We start from the raw sequence: 16,090 nt of genomic DNA on the forward strand, positions 1-16,090 counted from the left end.
TCTTTTTGATGGCTAGAGGCAAGGCTGTTTTCTCAATAGCTAATACATCAGACAGGTGCAGATTGATCTTCAGTGATTCTTCAGTTTTTATATTGCTTTTTTAATCTTCAATTTTGCAATATTCGTCTATGTAACATTTTGATCCCAAAATGAGCATTATTCATTATTATCCACATTATTTTAAAGGACACAAGGAGCTTGTTAGAATAGCCGAAAATTATACCTACTATAAATTGACATGCAGCATTAAAAAGTATGTCGGTCTGATATTACTTCTCATACCTTCATTATGTGTGTAATCTTTTTTAATTATTTCTCCTAAGAAGTAATCTCTGTAAATATGCATATTCCAGTGTAGAAATTATATGAGTAACATTTCACATTAATTTACATTACCTTGCTCGTACAGGTGGAGCAAATGCACCAGATGCATCCCAGCAAACTTCCCAGACTCCACAGCTGCTTCTGGCGACTTGCAGCCTGGAGAGTGGAGAAGACCGGTGGAGAGACTCAACAACCTCCAGGACCCAGGGAGACTCTCAGAGTCCGAGTATCTCGAGCAGCCCGGGCCACATGAGAAGACTTTATGGAGTTTTTCCACACACCGCAAGGACTTGTGCCATGCCAGGAGGGAAATTTGAGGAGCAGCTGTATTGATGAAAGAATTAAGAATCAAATGAAAATATTGCCAATCAGGTTTTTTTTTATTGTCAATAAATATGTCTGTAGAGTAATTTCATTTGGAAATGTTTTTCTGTTTAGTAGTGATTAGTTAATTTCTTAAATCTGAGGAGTAGAAAGTCAATGTATTGTTTTCTGGAATTATTTATTTATTACAGTAGTTGTTTTTTGTTATGTTGGTAGTATAAAACTGACATGTTTAAGAAGACTCTTATCAAAGTCATTACATCTGTCCTTTAAAAAGAATCTGCTTTTCATTCTCTTGGCCAGTAAACAAAATCTAGAATTAATTTGCAATGTATAAATAACCAAAAGAGGCCATTCTTTATTGAACACCAGCAAAATGAAATTGAACAGTGAGATTTGTAAGTTATTAATGAAAATCAAATTGTGACAAATGGGAACTCAAACAGAATCAGTGTTATAACGATTTGCAAATATCTACATGCTGCTGAAGTTATGATCGGTTCTTTGCAAATTCGTCAGCTTTCTGCTCCATTTCGTAGAGAACAGTGCTTATTTGAGTTTACGCAGGGCTCATCTGCTGCAGGGATCATCATGCTGGAGGATGTTCTCCCGTCTCTGCCATGCAGCCTCCATTACAGCCTCCCGCTCGGCCTCTTCCTGGGAGTGTGTGCAACAGGTGGTGATGTGTGTGAGGCTTCAGCAGAAGATGGAAGTGGTCCTGATGTAGATGTAAGTGGGGATGGAGAGGCCAGGTGGGAACTGCTAGATTCTTCCATGCTTATAGTGGAAAACTCCTGGCTGGCAGTTAATGGCCTGCATGGCTCAATGAGGTGACTGATGGACCTTCACCAGGGCCTGACTCATTAATGAGCTCCAACATAGATAAATATCCATATAAACAATGTTTGCACTTGCTAAACTGAAAAACATGTTTCTATGTTATGTAAAATGTTAGAATAATTCTGAGTATGATTATGTCAAAATAGTAATTACTGCAACATTCTTTTGGATTATTCTCCAGCCAGCACTGTTTGCCTCATCCTGTTGAATAGTCATATTTGTGGCTATGGGACATTGTGTCATGTGTTTGTCTCGCCACTGCAACATTGTGTACAGGGCTGGTGGTGAACTTACGTCACAGTTCAGACTCAGAGACTCAGGTGTGGACAGAGACTCAGCAGATCAGCAGCTTTGAAGGAATAATTTACGAAGAACGAATCCAACACAGCAAAATCAGGGCCAAAACTCAAACCTGCTCGGGGCAGATACTAGATTCAAGGTACAAAAACTAATAGCGAACCAAGGACACTGGCAGATAACACTGGCAAACACTACAAGAAAAATTTACAGGCCAGGTGTTGAACTAACAGAAGACTGAGCAAAATCTAACCAGCACAAACACTACCTGGGTGTTAATGACAGGATGCAGAAGTACATCAGGAAAATGTGACAAAGGACTTCAGAGACCACCCAGCCAAAGAAAGGTCGTGCAGGACGAGGGTGACAGGTGAGGGAACGTTCTTTCAGGAGGAGCTGCACAAACAAAATGGTATCATTTTGCTCACGGACACCTTGGCCAGATGAAGTTTGTTTTGGTGTGGAGTATGAACTGGCCTTGAGGATCCAGTCTTTTCTTTCAGTGTGTTGCAGGCCTCCCATCCTTCTCCTGTTCTTGTCTCTCCTTCGTTCCTTTGTGTGTCTTTACTTCCACCTGTGGTCTGTCTGTCTCAAAATGTTGTTTTAAGCTTCCCATTAGCCAGTCCCCTACCAACTCCTTCCCTCCTGGGCGTATTTAGCCCAGGCGCCAACCTTCGCTCATAAAACATGAAGATAATGCGGAAGTGCAAAAAAGCTGTAATTCCAGAAGAATTCCAGCAGGGGGCGATGATGCTGGTTTCAAAAAGAGCCCCGGTCTCATTGGAACCCATTTAAAAATGCCGATTTTCAGAGTGCAAATAAACATATAAAGCGCCCAGTTTCAGGACATATTTTGGTCTCTATCACTCGTTTCTATAACCGTGTTGGCATCACCAGACTCACACACACACACACACTCACATAAATCATCTGTTGATTTTATATTATGAGTTAAAGTTTTGCATAAATCGCCCTATCATAGCGCCTCCTCTGTCCACGTGATGCGGTCACGTGATGGGCTGGACCAATTACATTTACATCCGGTTTCAAATATTCAATGTGGAGACGTCCTGCTGGACTCGCTTGTAGTCTTCAGAGCGGCGGTTGAGAACCAGTGTTAATTTTGTCAACGAAAACTTAAACGAAAACTATTCGTTGACGACCCTTTATTCCGTGACTAATTTGTGATGAGAACATAAATTTAATAAGTAATGACAACAAAAACTAAAACAAAATCTCTGAACATCATGAACTGACGAGTAAAAATGTGACGAAAAAACTGACGCTGGCCGTCGGACAAGCTGGGTTATTACAACCATCCTCACGCCGGGCTCACCGGCTCCGGTCCGGCTACATTCTGTCTCCGATACGGAGACGCAGCACAGCAGCAGCACTGTTTTTTGTTGTGCTTCTCTTCTTCTTCTTCTGTGATGTTTGAAAGCAGCTTGCATCCCGTTGGTTGCATTACCGCCACCTGCTGGCCATTATGATTGGAGCTTTTTTTCTTGCAGGCTGTCATTTGTTGTAAGAATTTACAGAAAGATTCTTAAGTTTATATGTGTAATTTTTTTCCAACAAGCCATAGATTTTCATATTTATGATACAAGAGTTATATGATACATTCTAAATTTAAATATCTAAACATAATTAAAGATATGCTTACAGTGGAGTTTTTACAACCGTTACACGTATTCTTTTGCACTTCTGCTGCTGTGGTTTTATGTTGTGTTGTTTTTATGTGTATATGTATGTTGATGTAGCACTGTGCCCAAGACAAATTTCCTACTGTGACAATAAAGTTATCTATCTATCTATCTATCTATCTATCTATCTATCTATCTATCTGTCTAATCTACTACAGTACAACAAAACTGTCAAATTTCATCAAGACTAAAATTAAGACTAAAACTAAAACTAATTTCCACAGACTAAATTTTAACTAAAACAAAACTAAAAAACTAAAATATGACTTTAACTAAATTAAGTCTTTGGTGAGTGACTAAAACTAAAATGAAATGAAAAATTCATGTCAAAATTAACACTGTTGAGAACTCTATGGGTGACGTCACGAAAGGTCTGTCCATTTATTTACTGTCTGTGATTTGGACTCCTGTTTCCTGTCAGTTCTTGTCAGATCATTGCATGTCTGTACCCACCCTCATGTGCTCCCGGCCTCCCTGTAGCCTCTTGTATCTCTGTTGTTGGAATCAAGAATTCAATAAACTTCTGAAAATCCATCTTCTGTTTGAGTCTGTGTTTGGGTCCATCTCCAGTTCTGACAGTAACAGGTTGGTGATTGAATACAGCAGCCACAATAACTCCAGGCTATTTCATAATTCATCTTATTAATTATAATTATTAATGTGTTTTTTTTTAAGATTGTTTACCAAATGTAGAATTGCAATCTATATCTACAAGTCAAATTTGATTGGTATCTTGTCTCCGATTTCAACACAAAGCAACATTTCAATAATTTAGATTAGTGTAGTGTGTTCTATTTGTAATTTATTCTGTCAAATATCGATTTATTTAATTTAATTTAATTTTGATTTAAAGCTAGGGTTGGCAATCTTGGAAAACTAGCATGTAGCACGAATGTAGCATCTCCCCAAGGCTCCGCCCAGCTCCCACCCCATTGGAGGAGCTCCCGTTGGGAGCGAACACACTGGATGCAGAAGCGCCGCGCGCGCGCACGGGAGCACCACTCGCACGGAGTTTTTGATCGCCTCCAATGTTATTAACCTTTCTGACTGCCCGCACACAATGCGCAAAGGAGCACAGCGCGCCCGCTCCGCTTCTTTCTATTTTTCACGCGAGCCGCGAGCGCCGAGAGCTCCTTGGCAACGCGCGTGCACTGAACCAGGGCCAGTGCACGCCACTGAAATGTACGCGCAGGGGGCTGGTAGAACGGCGAAGGGATTTGATTGGTTCCTGAAGAGCGGTCCGCACCTTACGATTGGTCGGAGTTTTTACTGTCCTGTGGCCGCTACAGTGGTCAGATTTTTTCTGCACCTTTTTCCGTACACATAATGAATTGACTTCTCCCAGGGGGCGAGGAGCACTCAGTATGACAAAAAGTGCTTTAGGACAACATCGTCTACCCTAGCTTTAATGTAATTATTTATTCAGTGTTATAACAGCTGAATATGCATCATAAAGTTATATAAAAAAGGATTTAAATTCTTTGACATATTTAAACACATTTTTAAAGAAAAAGATAGTTACTTTGCATAGTAATTACTTTTAATGTATTCTCATATACTCCGCTACTGACTTAGTTACTTTTTTTGGAAGTAACTATAACTAATTACTTGTTCAAATTAACTTGCCCAACACTGCAAATAATGACACTGACATTTGATCATATTTTTTTAATTATATAGTTAAATATACTCGTATAATACTAAACTTAAGAAATTATTGGCAAGACAGTTGTTGGCTAAAAAAATGTATAACATTGGCAAGATTTTGTTTAACTGACCTTTACCGCATTAAAATAATTTATAAAAAGATAATCGTTATGTTAATAGTTTCTATTCTCCCAAATAAATTTCTTTCGTGCCGTGAAAAATGTTTGAACATCTAAATGAAAAGAAAACAATAGAGAAAAAAATATATAAAATTCTGCTGTATTTATCGAAACTGTAGTTTATGTTGCATTTTTAATGAATATAGTTCTTTTTGTAACCTGGCAGGAAATCTCTGCCAATCTATCAGGACCTTAGAAAATGACCACATGCACTGTTCAATTAACAATAATTTGACCTTTAATAATAAACATAAATCAGAAGAAACACATAAAAAGGGAGTAACGGTGGGAAGTAACCACGACACCGCACTGGATTCTCAACACTCCCCACTACAGTGACCCCACCACACACTGAACAGGACTAAACTTACAGCTGAAGGCACGCCACTCAGAACAGACACGCTGTCACCCTGTACAGGAGGCATCACTACGAAGGACCACAATCACCACAAACCTGGCAGGGACTGCAGGTCGTTCTTGAGGACGGAGCTATCCCGATCACTTTACTCCCCGGCATGCTATAGTCACAATGAATAAATACAGTGAAGTCTTTGAAGCTAAGGTAGACGATGTTGTCCTAGAGCACTTTTTGTCATACTGAGTGAAATGCTCCTTGCCCCTGGGAGAAGTCAATACATTATGTGTACGGAAAAAGGTGCGGAAAAAATCTGACAACTGTAGTGGCCACAGGACAGTAAAAACTCCAACCAATCGTATCGCGCAGACCGCTCTTAAGAAACCAATCAAATCCCTTCGCCGTTCCACCAGCCCCCTGCGCGTACATTTCAATGGCGTGCACTGGCCCTGGTTCAGTGCGCGTGCATGTTGCCAAGGCGCTCTCGGCACTCGTGACTCACGTGAAAAATAGAATGAAGCGGAGCGGGCGCGCTGCGCTCCTTTGCGCATTGTGTGCGGGCAGTCAGAAAGGTTAATAACATTGGAGGCGATCACAAACTCCGTGCGAGTGGTGCTCCCGTGCGCGTGCGCGCGGCGCTTCCGCATCCAGTGTGTTCGCTCCCAACGGAGCTCCTCCAATGGGGTGGGAGCTTGGCGGAGCCTTGGGGAGATGCTACATTCGTGCTACATGCTAGTTTTCCAAGATCGTCGACCCAAGCTTTAAAAGGGGTTTGGCGCTGTACCTAACTTGCCCTGTGGGTGAACCTATTGCATTTGGACCAAAAACCCTGACAGACTGCCAATCAAAGTACAGCAACATTGAACGTGAGATGCTCGCAGTAGTATATGGAATGCAGAGGTACCATATTTATACTACGGAAAGTCATTCACTGTGATAACAGATCACAAACCACTTGTCACCATCTGCTCCAAACTATTACATGCAGCACCGTCCTGACTCCAGCGTATGTTGATAAAGACTCAAGGGTACAACTCTGAACTCAAGCACAGACCCGGAGCAGAAATGGTTCTGGCAGACACCCTCAGTCAACTCCCAAACCCTGAAAACAATGGTTTCATCGAGGTGGATGAGAGGACAGATGGATATGTATGTCTGTATAAAAACACTTAAATATTTATTAATTTTGTGAAAGAAAAGAGCAACCTAAAGAGTGCATAAAGATGACAGACCCCTGGTGTAGGACATTTTACAACTCTTCAGAGTAAATATCTTACATATCACACCTATAAATGTGTTCTGTTGAGCAACCTGCATCATGCATGAGCTGCTGGCAGCAACAGATTGGATGGAGACAAGTTTGAACAGGAATAAGATCCGGCTCACTCACTCTAACAGACGCTTTGAGGCCTTTGGCATAACTGAGAGCTGCTCAGTTGTTCGTGGGATTTTTAAATTCATGCTCAGACACGTCTGCAGGAATTCCCCCAAATAGAGAAAACCAGTGGCGGCTTTTCTTGTTTGTGCCGCTCAGAATTTAACAGATGTTCTCCAACAGTGTGAATATTTACTAATATTTACTGCATCATCATCTGCATGAATGGAGAAGCTTTTCTTCCATACAGACACTGAGTGGACCTGTACCATAACGAACAGAGAAAAGGAGGTTCAACATGGAAACAGGTTCACATCCCGCTTTTCTCTGTGTGGATGTTGTTTTATAAAAAATATAATACCCACTAGTGGCCTGACAAGGAAACCATGTTTTCAGGATTTCTGGTGTGTCCTCCTGTATAGCTATAGTATAATAGGAATAGTTCTGAAACAAAAACATGACATGCAGCTTCCAGTCGATCATTGTTGTGTAAACTGTCAAGGTCAGAGGAAGGACTGAAATGAAGGCGGGGATCGCAGGAACAGGGAAAGCCGGTACTGACAAACCGACGCTAACGTCCACAATGAACCAGCGACCACACAAGAGGAGATAGGGTATAAATAGGGAAGACACAGGTGTAGCACATAAGGGTGAGAGAAACAAAAGGTGAGGCAAACACAGACAGCAGGTGGGGCTGATGACGCACAGGGAAAGAAGTGAACACAGAGGAGGATGGGAGACCCAGCCAGGGGGGTTGGACCCACTGGATCCTGGCAGTAAATAGGAGGTCTCCCAATAGATGTGCTGGGAAGTACTTCATAGTAGTTTAAAATATTTTAATATTTATGCTAAGTTTGAAAAAGCTGTGATCTTACTGGATTACAGAGAATCAAACTGAGGTTGAAATTAGCATATTGCTGCCATATTTACAGGACAGAGAAAACTGCAAGTGAAAAAACAAATCTTTAAGAAAAAACACCAAAAAAATTGTAAGATTCTAAAAAACAAAAAAAGTTGGTTTTTTTTAATTAGACTTAGATTGAAGTTATCTAATGATGACTGATAAGGATTCCACTTCCGCCATACCATCTTTATCCATTTCAGCTTCATATCATCACTTCAAAAGCGCCAAATTACTGAATTAGACAATTCTATTGGAACAAAAAAGTTTTTACGGATATTTATAAGTCATAAGTATTTTTAACGTTGGAAAACTCCTTAATGCACCTTTAAAGGTTTAAGAAGAAATAAGATAAACAAGCATTTGTGTGACACGGTCCTGTAACTCAAGCTGTCCTCCAGCTGAGAGGTAATGTGTGTCACCGTGGCTCGATTAGAGGAAAGAGTATCATCATGACACACTGTCATTATTCTCACTGTATCATTATTTCATCGTTTACTGACTGTGATGTGATTCTGTGTCGTTGCTCTACAGACGCTGTACAGATTCCTAATGTCAGCATATTGAACAACAGCTCTGAGAGCTGCTCTCTGAGCTGCTCTGTGGACTCAGCTCAGGAGGACACCATGGTCCTGTGGTCCAAAGACCAGGAGATCCTGAAGAAGAACCGCTCTACTGCTTCTCTGTCTCTGAATTTATTCCACTGGAAGGACCTGGACTCTCCTCTTCATTGTGTGGCTGAAAACCCTGCAGAGAATAAAACAGTGTCAGTTGATGTGACGACAGTCTGTCCACTGAAACAGAGCGTGAACCCCAGCAGCTCCACAGACTCCAGGCATCGTGAGTGACCTCTGACCCTGACCTGGAACACAATAACTCATATTTTCAAAGCTTGTTCACTGAATGTGGTGTTTATGTGTCGTTTTAACAGATTTGATCCCCATCATCATTCCCACAGTGTGTGGTCTCATCTTGTTGTTAGTCTCTGTTGTCATCTGGAGGTCTTATCACCAAAAGAAGTCGAGACAAACAGAAGGCAGGTACTCTTGACTTTTTTCTTCATCACAAAACTCACTGACAAATCTGTATTAACTTTAGATGTTTTCCATTATTGACACATTGATACAACTGTCTTCAATAGCTGGACTTTTTGCTCATCAGGAACTCAATCATTTAAGTTTGCAGCAGTTCTCTCTGTTTGCCTCTTCATCAACAAAAGTCAAGCTCAACATAATAATTTGATCTTCTGATTTGCCGCTGGCTGTTTTGCGACTGGAGTCGTTTTCAGTCATAACAAAAAACAGGACGGAGTGGTGACACGATATAGCTCATAGCATTTGGTTTCTTTGGTGCTTTCCAGAGTTGAATAATGTGAAATATAAAACCGGTCACATGCTAAAAGGGAGTGTGAGAGTGCTGACCTGCACAGACACAAAAAAACTCCGATGAACAAACTTGTGGCAAACATGATACTTCTTACCATTAATATCTACCACCTCCTCTCTGTACAACTCTCATTTCTGTACACTGGTTTCTACTTTAACATTATTTATATATAAAATAGAGGAAGCCACTCTGAGGTGGTGGAGATGATTCACAAGTAGATGAAATGTCCAGAGCGTGTAGCTGCTGCAAGAAACAACATGAATCAGAAAGGAAGTGAACCGGGCGACCCTGAACGCAGTCCCATGCGACCCTGAACGCACCACTCACGTGACGGTGCACGACGCAAGATGGCGGCGCCCAGCTGCTAGATTCAACAACTTTTCTTTCCCGACTTTCCATCTGCTTCTGCTTTTTCGTTTTTGGGTTTTTCTAAGTGAACCAGATTGTTGAAGTTTTAATCCCTGAGACTCATGAGCTGGTTTCAGATTAGCTGCTAATTCACCAGCTTCACCTGCTCCAGACTTCAACTCCAGCAGTCACATTTCATACTGAGAACCTTTATTTACAGACTGCAGTGAACACTGAACTCCTTTCATCTTTCAATGTCACCTCCTGTTTCTGCAGAAGTAGAGTACGCTGACGTCCAGATCCGTGACAACGGACACACTGAGGTGGGGATTTCTCCAATGTCTTCAGATGAATGTGTAACTGTGGTCATTACCTTGTAAATATGTAACTAAGAGCCTGATACCTCCGTCTATAGCTGCTCTGTTTATTTTCACTCCACCTAGAAAGTCAACAGAAAGACATCTGCTGAGCATATTCTCTCTCTCTCTCTCTCTCTCTCTCTCTCTCTCTCTCTCTCTCGCTCTCTCTCTCTCCCTCTCTCTCGCTCTCTCTCTCTCGCTCTCTCTCTCTCTCTCACACACACACATGCTTGTATTTCTATCCTCGTGTGGACCTTCCATTGACTCCCATTCATGTCTAACTCCTAACCCTGACCCTTACCTGAACCCTAACCCACACCAAAACAAAGCGTAGCCCTAAAGAAATGTTTTTGCACTTTTACTTTTTTCATTAACAACAACATGGTCAAGAAAACACTGTTTCCCTTCGTGGGGACCCAAAAAATGTCCCCACGAGGCACATCGTGCCAGGTTTTCCTATCCTTGTGGGGACATTTGGTCCCCACAAGCATAGAAAAACCCGTACACACACACACACACACATACACACACACATAAACACAGGCACACAATGCTACCGTTTTACCAAAGCAAACTCAAACTGTCTGTTTTAATTTAATTCCTCCTCCTCCTCCTCCTCTTCCTCCTCCTCAGATCTCTCGAGGACCATCAGAATCTGAGCGCCCAACTCTGACCACCGTTTATGATGAGCTGACCTTCAGTCGCACAGACTGCTGAACATGTATGGCGGTAAACTGACAAAGGATCCAAACACTGGACAGTGGCCACGGTTACATGGTGTTTTTAATTTACAATAACTTTGTTCCTAATGAAATAATTCTGAGTTGCAATTATTGGCTTCATGTTTACATGGGAAAAACAAAGGATTAAATCCACTTTCATACTGGGGGTTGCGAAGCATTCTGATTGGACAGAGGGCGGACATGACATACTGACCTCTACTGGAAGTAAACAGACGACCGAAATGAAGTCATGTCTAATTTACATATTATTCCACTCCTGAATGGGTGTGTTGACATGGGACTTTTAATTCCTCTTTAAGTCTGAATAAAAGTCAATTTTGCTCTTAGATGACCATGTAAACACCTGAAATCTTTATTTGCAATTAGGTTTAATTCATAACCTCATTCCGGTCTTTCTGCACATGCTCATTCCTTCGTAATGATGCAATATTCCAAGATGGCGGACCGCAGCAACTCCGACTCATATGGAGATGATATATTTACCAGGAGCCTTCAAAGAATTGAATATGGGCTCCATGCACAACTCAACCACTTCCTGAACTTCAGGAGGCTCCTTGTTTCCTCTCTTTCATTACAGGACGAGCTAATTACTGCAGGTGTGTCTGGCCATTTACTGAGGCCAGACACACCTGCAGTAATCAGTTCAGCCCCCCCCACCCCCCCCCACCCCCCGCCTGCTCCGCTATTGAATGTGGACCTTTTCAAAGCTGCAGCATCAAAGTTAATCGAGTTAATCGAGACAGAAAGAGAGAAAAATCTCCGGCACCATCGTCTGTTTACTTCCGGTGGACATAAATACGTCACGGCCTTCCCCTGTCCAGTCAAAACGCTTCACAAGCCCCCGGCATGAGAATGGATTTAATCCTTTGTTTTTCCCATGTCAACACAAAGCTAATAAATGTAATTCAGAATTACAATGTCCGCCTGCTGTCCAATCAGAACGCTTTGCAGCCCCCAGTGTTAAAGTGGATTTTAGCCTTCGATTTTCCCGTGTAAACATGAAGCTCAAATATAATTCTGAATTGCTCCGCTCAGAATAAACAAATTCCAAATTAAAATCACCCATGTAACCACACTGCATGCAACATGTCCAATGAGAATAAACCAGCCGGTTTATTCAGAACTAAGCTTAATTTCAGAATCAAACTTCATTCCGATTAAATATGTTAGGTGGTTCTATGGTCATTTCAAAGCATAATTAACTTTTATTAAAGAGGAAATAGAAGTCCTTTGTAACCGCACTCAGTGTGGGTGATCAATAACCTCGACTGTAATAATCTCAGTCAAACATTTTGCTTTCATGGATGAATGTTATATGGATGTAAAAATGACTCAGTATTGTAGGTTTGTATGCATAATTTCAATGTCGTGATTTGAGAACACTGTTCATTTTTCCAGGTTTTAATGATCAATAGATTTAACCATTGACTTAGATATATGAAAGGTGCATTAAGGAGTTTTACAACCTTAAAAATACTTATTTTCCACCATAAATATGTTACACATTTTAAATGATGTGTACAATGTGCCCTGACATATTCATTACAAGGACCTCTAACAGCGCTAAATTGTCACTTGAAAGTTGCAGTGCCGGTCCGGTACCAGAATTTTTTTGGGGAGAATTTGAAAGGAATGACGTAATGCGCGCTCTGGCTGGTCAGGTTTCATTTTGTCCGCCATTACTCCGCCAGATGCTTAGTGAGCAACAACTGAGCAGGAGCTTCCAGAAAGTAAGAAAAGACTGGCTTCTAGCACTGCCACAGCTCCAGCACAGACTCCACCAGGTAAAAGACACTTAAATCTTACTTGAGCGCTTCTAAACGAGCGAAGACGGAGTTCCCCTCTTCCGTGCATATGAGCCACAGGGACGAGTTTTTCACTAAGCAGCATTACGCCCAAGGCCTGCAGGGGGCGCTGTTTTGCATAAAACTTGCAAACTCCTTAAGGCACCTTTAAATTACTGCTTTAGGTCTGACCGACTGAGCTCTGCTGATAATTTTGAGATCTGCATCAGTTTCTGAGAGTGGCTTATTTCTAACGTTGGTTTTGTTCTTAGTGATGAGAGGTGTGGCCAAAATTCTTACTGCATGGTGGAAAGAAAAGAAAACCTTTCGCCTGTGTTACATTTTCTGACAAGTCATTAATCGACTGAATAATTGATTTCTATGTCAGTCATTTCAATTTATTTTCAAGGCATTTAAATTCAAAAGGTTGATGTCTGAGTAGTCGGAGAATTTCAGCAGTTTTTTGTTAATTATTGTTTTACTTCATGTTTTTAAAAGTTCCCTTATTACTGAGTCAGTGGAGGAAAGAGCAGCAAAAGGTCCAGTTCTTCAAACTGCAGCTGATGACAGAACCACACAGAGCTCAGAGCTCTGATCCCAGCAGCTTCAGTTGCTACATTTCTTTTTTCATGTCATTCATTTAACAGGTGCTGTCCAAGCAGTTTCAGATGTTTATCGCTTTATTTGATAATGAAATGACTATAATGAAAACAAAAACTAAACATGCTCAAAAACGAACAGGAAGAAGTGAGTTTTTTACTCTTTCTCCAGTTAATCTGTTTGAATCCAGTATCACACCAAGAAACTACATTTTGTGAATTCTTAAATTTTCAGTCCCAGTCCTTTGACGCATTTCAGATTTCTGTGATACCTCTCATTGTTATTTTAAATGTACTTAAGAACCCAACCCCAACGTCCCCAACAAAAAGCTTTTCTTTGTACTTGTGCTCACTGGTCTGTTTGAACTGTTCACCACCTGCTGACTGATAATCTCCTGGTGAGCAGGTGGAGAAGATAAACTGAGTTCAGTTTTTTCCACAGGAAAGAGGAAGCATGAATCTTTGATACGAGGTCACACACAAATGCAGACTCACATTCACCTGTGTTCATGTGGTGCTCGTGTTACACCTGATTATGTTTTGAAGAAGTCTGTATAATTCAATGACATCAAACATATGGCCTGCGGGCCAGAACTGATCAGCAGACAGCAACGCTCAGACTGAGGGATCAGTCATGCTTTGGACCTTTTGATGGTCGTTTTATCTTTTCATCCAGTTATCATTTTTATACATATTTATTATTATTGTGTTTCCATTTGAGCATTTTTCCTTCCAAACCTCACTGAGGTGAAACAGCTGAGATGATTCTGACTCAACTAACTGCTGTGTGTAAAGTTTTTGTTGGATGGAGCTGAAGGAAGCAGCAGAGGCTGAAGGTGCTGCAGCGCCTCCTGGTGGATGTCAGAGGACCTGCACATCTACAACTCCCAACTCCACATGCACTGAACTGCAAATCAAGAACAAAAAAATCGCTCTTTTTCAAAACAAAATCAATAAGATTAGAATAAAAATATCAGATGGATGGATGATGATTTCAGTTCTGTTTCATAATGGCTCATGTTATATTTAACACACATCATCACCATGATGTTTATTGATGAAACTTAATGGTATCCTTGTAAAAGTGGGAACAGATTGTTGTGAATCTGATGTACAGGGTTACAGAGGAGAAAAATACACTTGTTTGTGTGTTTCTCCCGTTTGAAGCAGAGCATTCATCCATCTGTCAAAAAAAATAAAAGTGTAAGCTTATGTCTGTTGTGGCTTTTCATTTGTTTGTACTTGTGTAGGTTGAGTAAACACTGTTCATGTTAACCTGGTTGTTGAACTGTTCTTGGTTCAGGATGTGGTTTAGCTCTCTGTGGTAACTTCAGCTGGAACAATGTTGATTTGATTTGATTCCATGTTGCTTCTCTGTCAAAGATAACAGTGGAACAGGTTCAGCCCAGAGTTTCATGCAGAGAAACAACAGTAATAAAAGAACACACCACTTATTATCGTGTTCTGTGTGTTTTCTTCAGTCAGCATAAAAAGTATCAGGAAATGTTGATGTTACTTTAAGATAAGCTACTTTACATTTGGGGTTCTATAAATTATGGACTCATGGAAAACTTGTTTTCCATGAGCCTAAACGAGTCAGATCCGACCACAGCTTCCATCAGCAGAGACAAAGAAGATGAGGAACATCAGTTCCACCTGCAGAACATCGAGTTCTGCTGTTCCCACTCCATCTACTCCACCATGCACTCCCACATTTCATGTTTCAAATCTTACATAGCTCACCTCTGATCACATGTTGTTCTTCTCAGAATACCGAGAAGTTAATAGAGCGAAGAATCCAGTTTCTCAGGGTTTTTTTTCAGTTTTAGTTTGTTTTCAGACTTTGTCCTTCAGCAAGACACTGAACCCTTAACTGCTTCCAGTAGATACAGATGCCTCCACTGGAGGGTGACTGGGTGAATGTGAAGTGCACTCTAGTCCTTTTAACATTCTGGACCATTGATCCTGTTCAGGGCTGCAGAGCACTGGAGTCAGTTCCAGCTGATTTATGGGGAACGGCAGGATTTAACTGGACAGGCTGACAGTCCATTGCAGGGCAAACACACACAGACACAGACTTACTGATATTCACACTGAGGAGTAGTTCAGGGTCACCAGTTAACGTCACATTCATGTTTTTGGACCGTGGGAGGAAGCTGGAGTACCCAGAGGAGAGCCGTGCTCACATGGGGAGAACATGGCCGGTATTTGAACCCAGTACCTTCTCACTGTGAGGAGAGAGTGCTAGTCACTGTTCCACCGTACAGCCCTGCATTGTGTCATAAAAACATTCATTCATATAAAAACTCTCTTTTCAATGATCTCACCTCAGAAGAGGTTTGATATGAAGCAGTAAGTGTGAATTAAAGATGCATCCAGACTGAAAAAGGTTTGATTCCTGCTGTCTTTGGAGCTTTTTGAGCCAGTGCTGACATGTGGTGAGGATGCTGAGGTGAAGCTTCATGGTTGAGTCTCTCCTCTCTGAAGGTGTCGGATGTATAAAGTGTGAGGAAACCTGCTGATTTCTCCTGTGGGGACCAGGACCGATCAGCGCTTCATCACAGCAGCTTCCTGTGTCGGTACGGTTTGGTGGTGATATCAGGGAGGAGGAGGAGCTTGTGCTTCAGGAGGTTTGGAGGAGTTTAGATCACAATGAATTTATATCCAGGTGGTTTTATATTAAAAACAGGAAAGAAACACTTATTTTACAGGCTGTGCCACAAACAGCAGGTTTGAACTGTGAGTAGTTTCTTCAGCCTGAGAGTTTTAAGAGTCAAAGTGAGACGCTGCAGACTGCATGAACGCTGCTCTGAAGACGCTCCTGATGACTCATTGCTCTCAGCACTGTGGTGAAGTGTGAGGCCAGAGAGCTGCTTCTTTTAAATAGGACAGGAAAAGCTGTTTTCTACCTGACTGTGGTAAAAAC

The 16,090-nt window shown here is 41.4% G+C and overlaps 1 protein-coding gene across 2 annotated transcripts in view; it reads left to right on the forward strand.

Moving 5' to 3' along the window:
• Positions 1-12,346, forward strand: part of LOC115385767 (uncharacterized) — a 36,327-nt gene extending 23,981 nt beyond the window's left edge. The window contains exons 3-6 of one of the 2 annotated variants that reach the window (XM_030087842.1): positions 8,480-8,785; positions 8,877-8,981; positions 9,956-10,002; positions 10,672-12,346. In XM_030087842.1, coding sequence (XP_029943702.1) covers positions 8,480-8,785; positions 8,877-8,981; positions 9,956-10,002; positions 10,672-10,755 — 542 coding nt within the window. In that variant the 3' untranslated portion in view covers positions 10,756-12,346. Of the gene's footprint in view, positions 1-8,479; positions 8,786-8,876; positions 8,986-9,955; positions 10,003-10,671 lie in introns of both variants that reach the window. The other variant, XM_030087843.1, reaches the window with a different exon arrangement.
• Positions 12,347-16,090: the final 3,744 nt, after the last annotated feature.

Source organism: Salarias fasciatus, unplaced genomic scaffold, assembly GCF_902148845.1.
Source record: "Salarias fasciatus unplaced genomic scaffold, fSalaFa1.1, whole genome shotgun sequence".
Taxonomy (NCBI): domain Eukaryota; kingdom Metazoa; phylum Chordata; class Actinopteri; order Blenniiformes; family Blenniidae; genus Salarias; species Salarias fasciatus.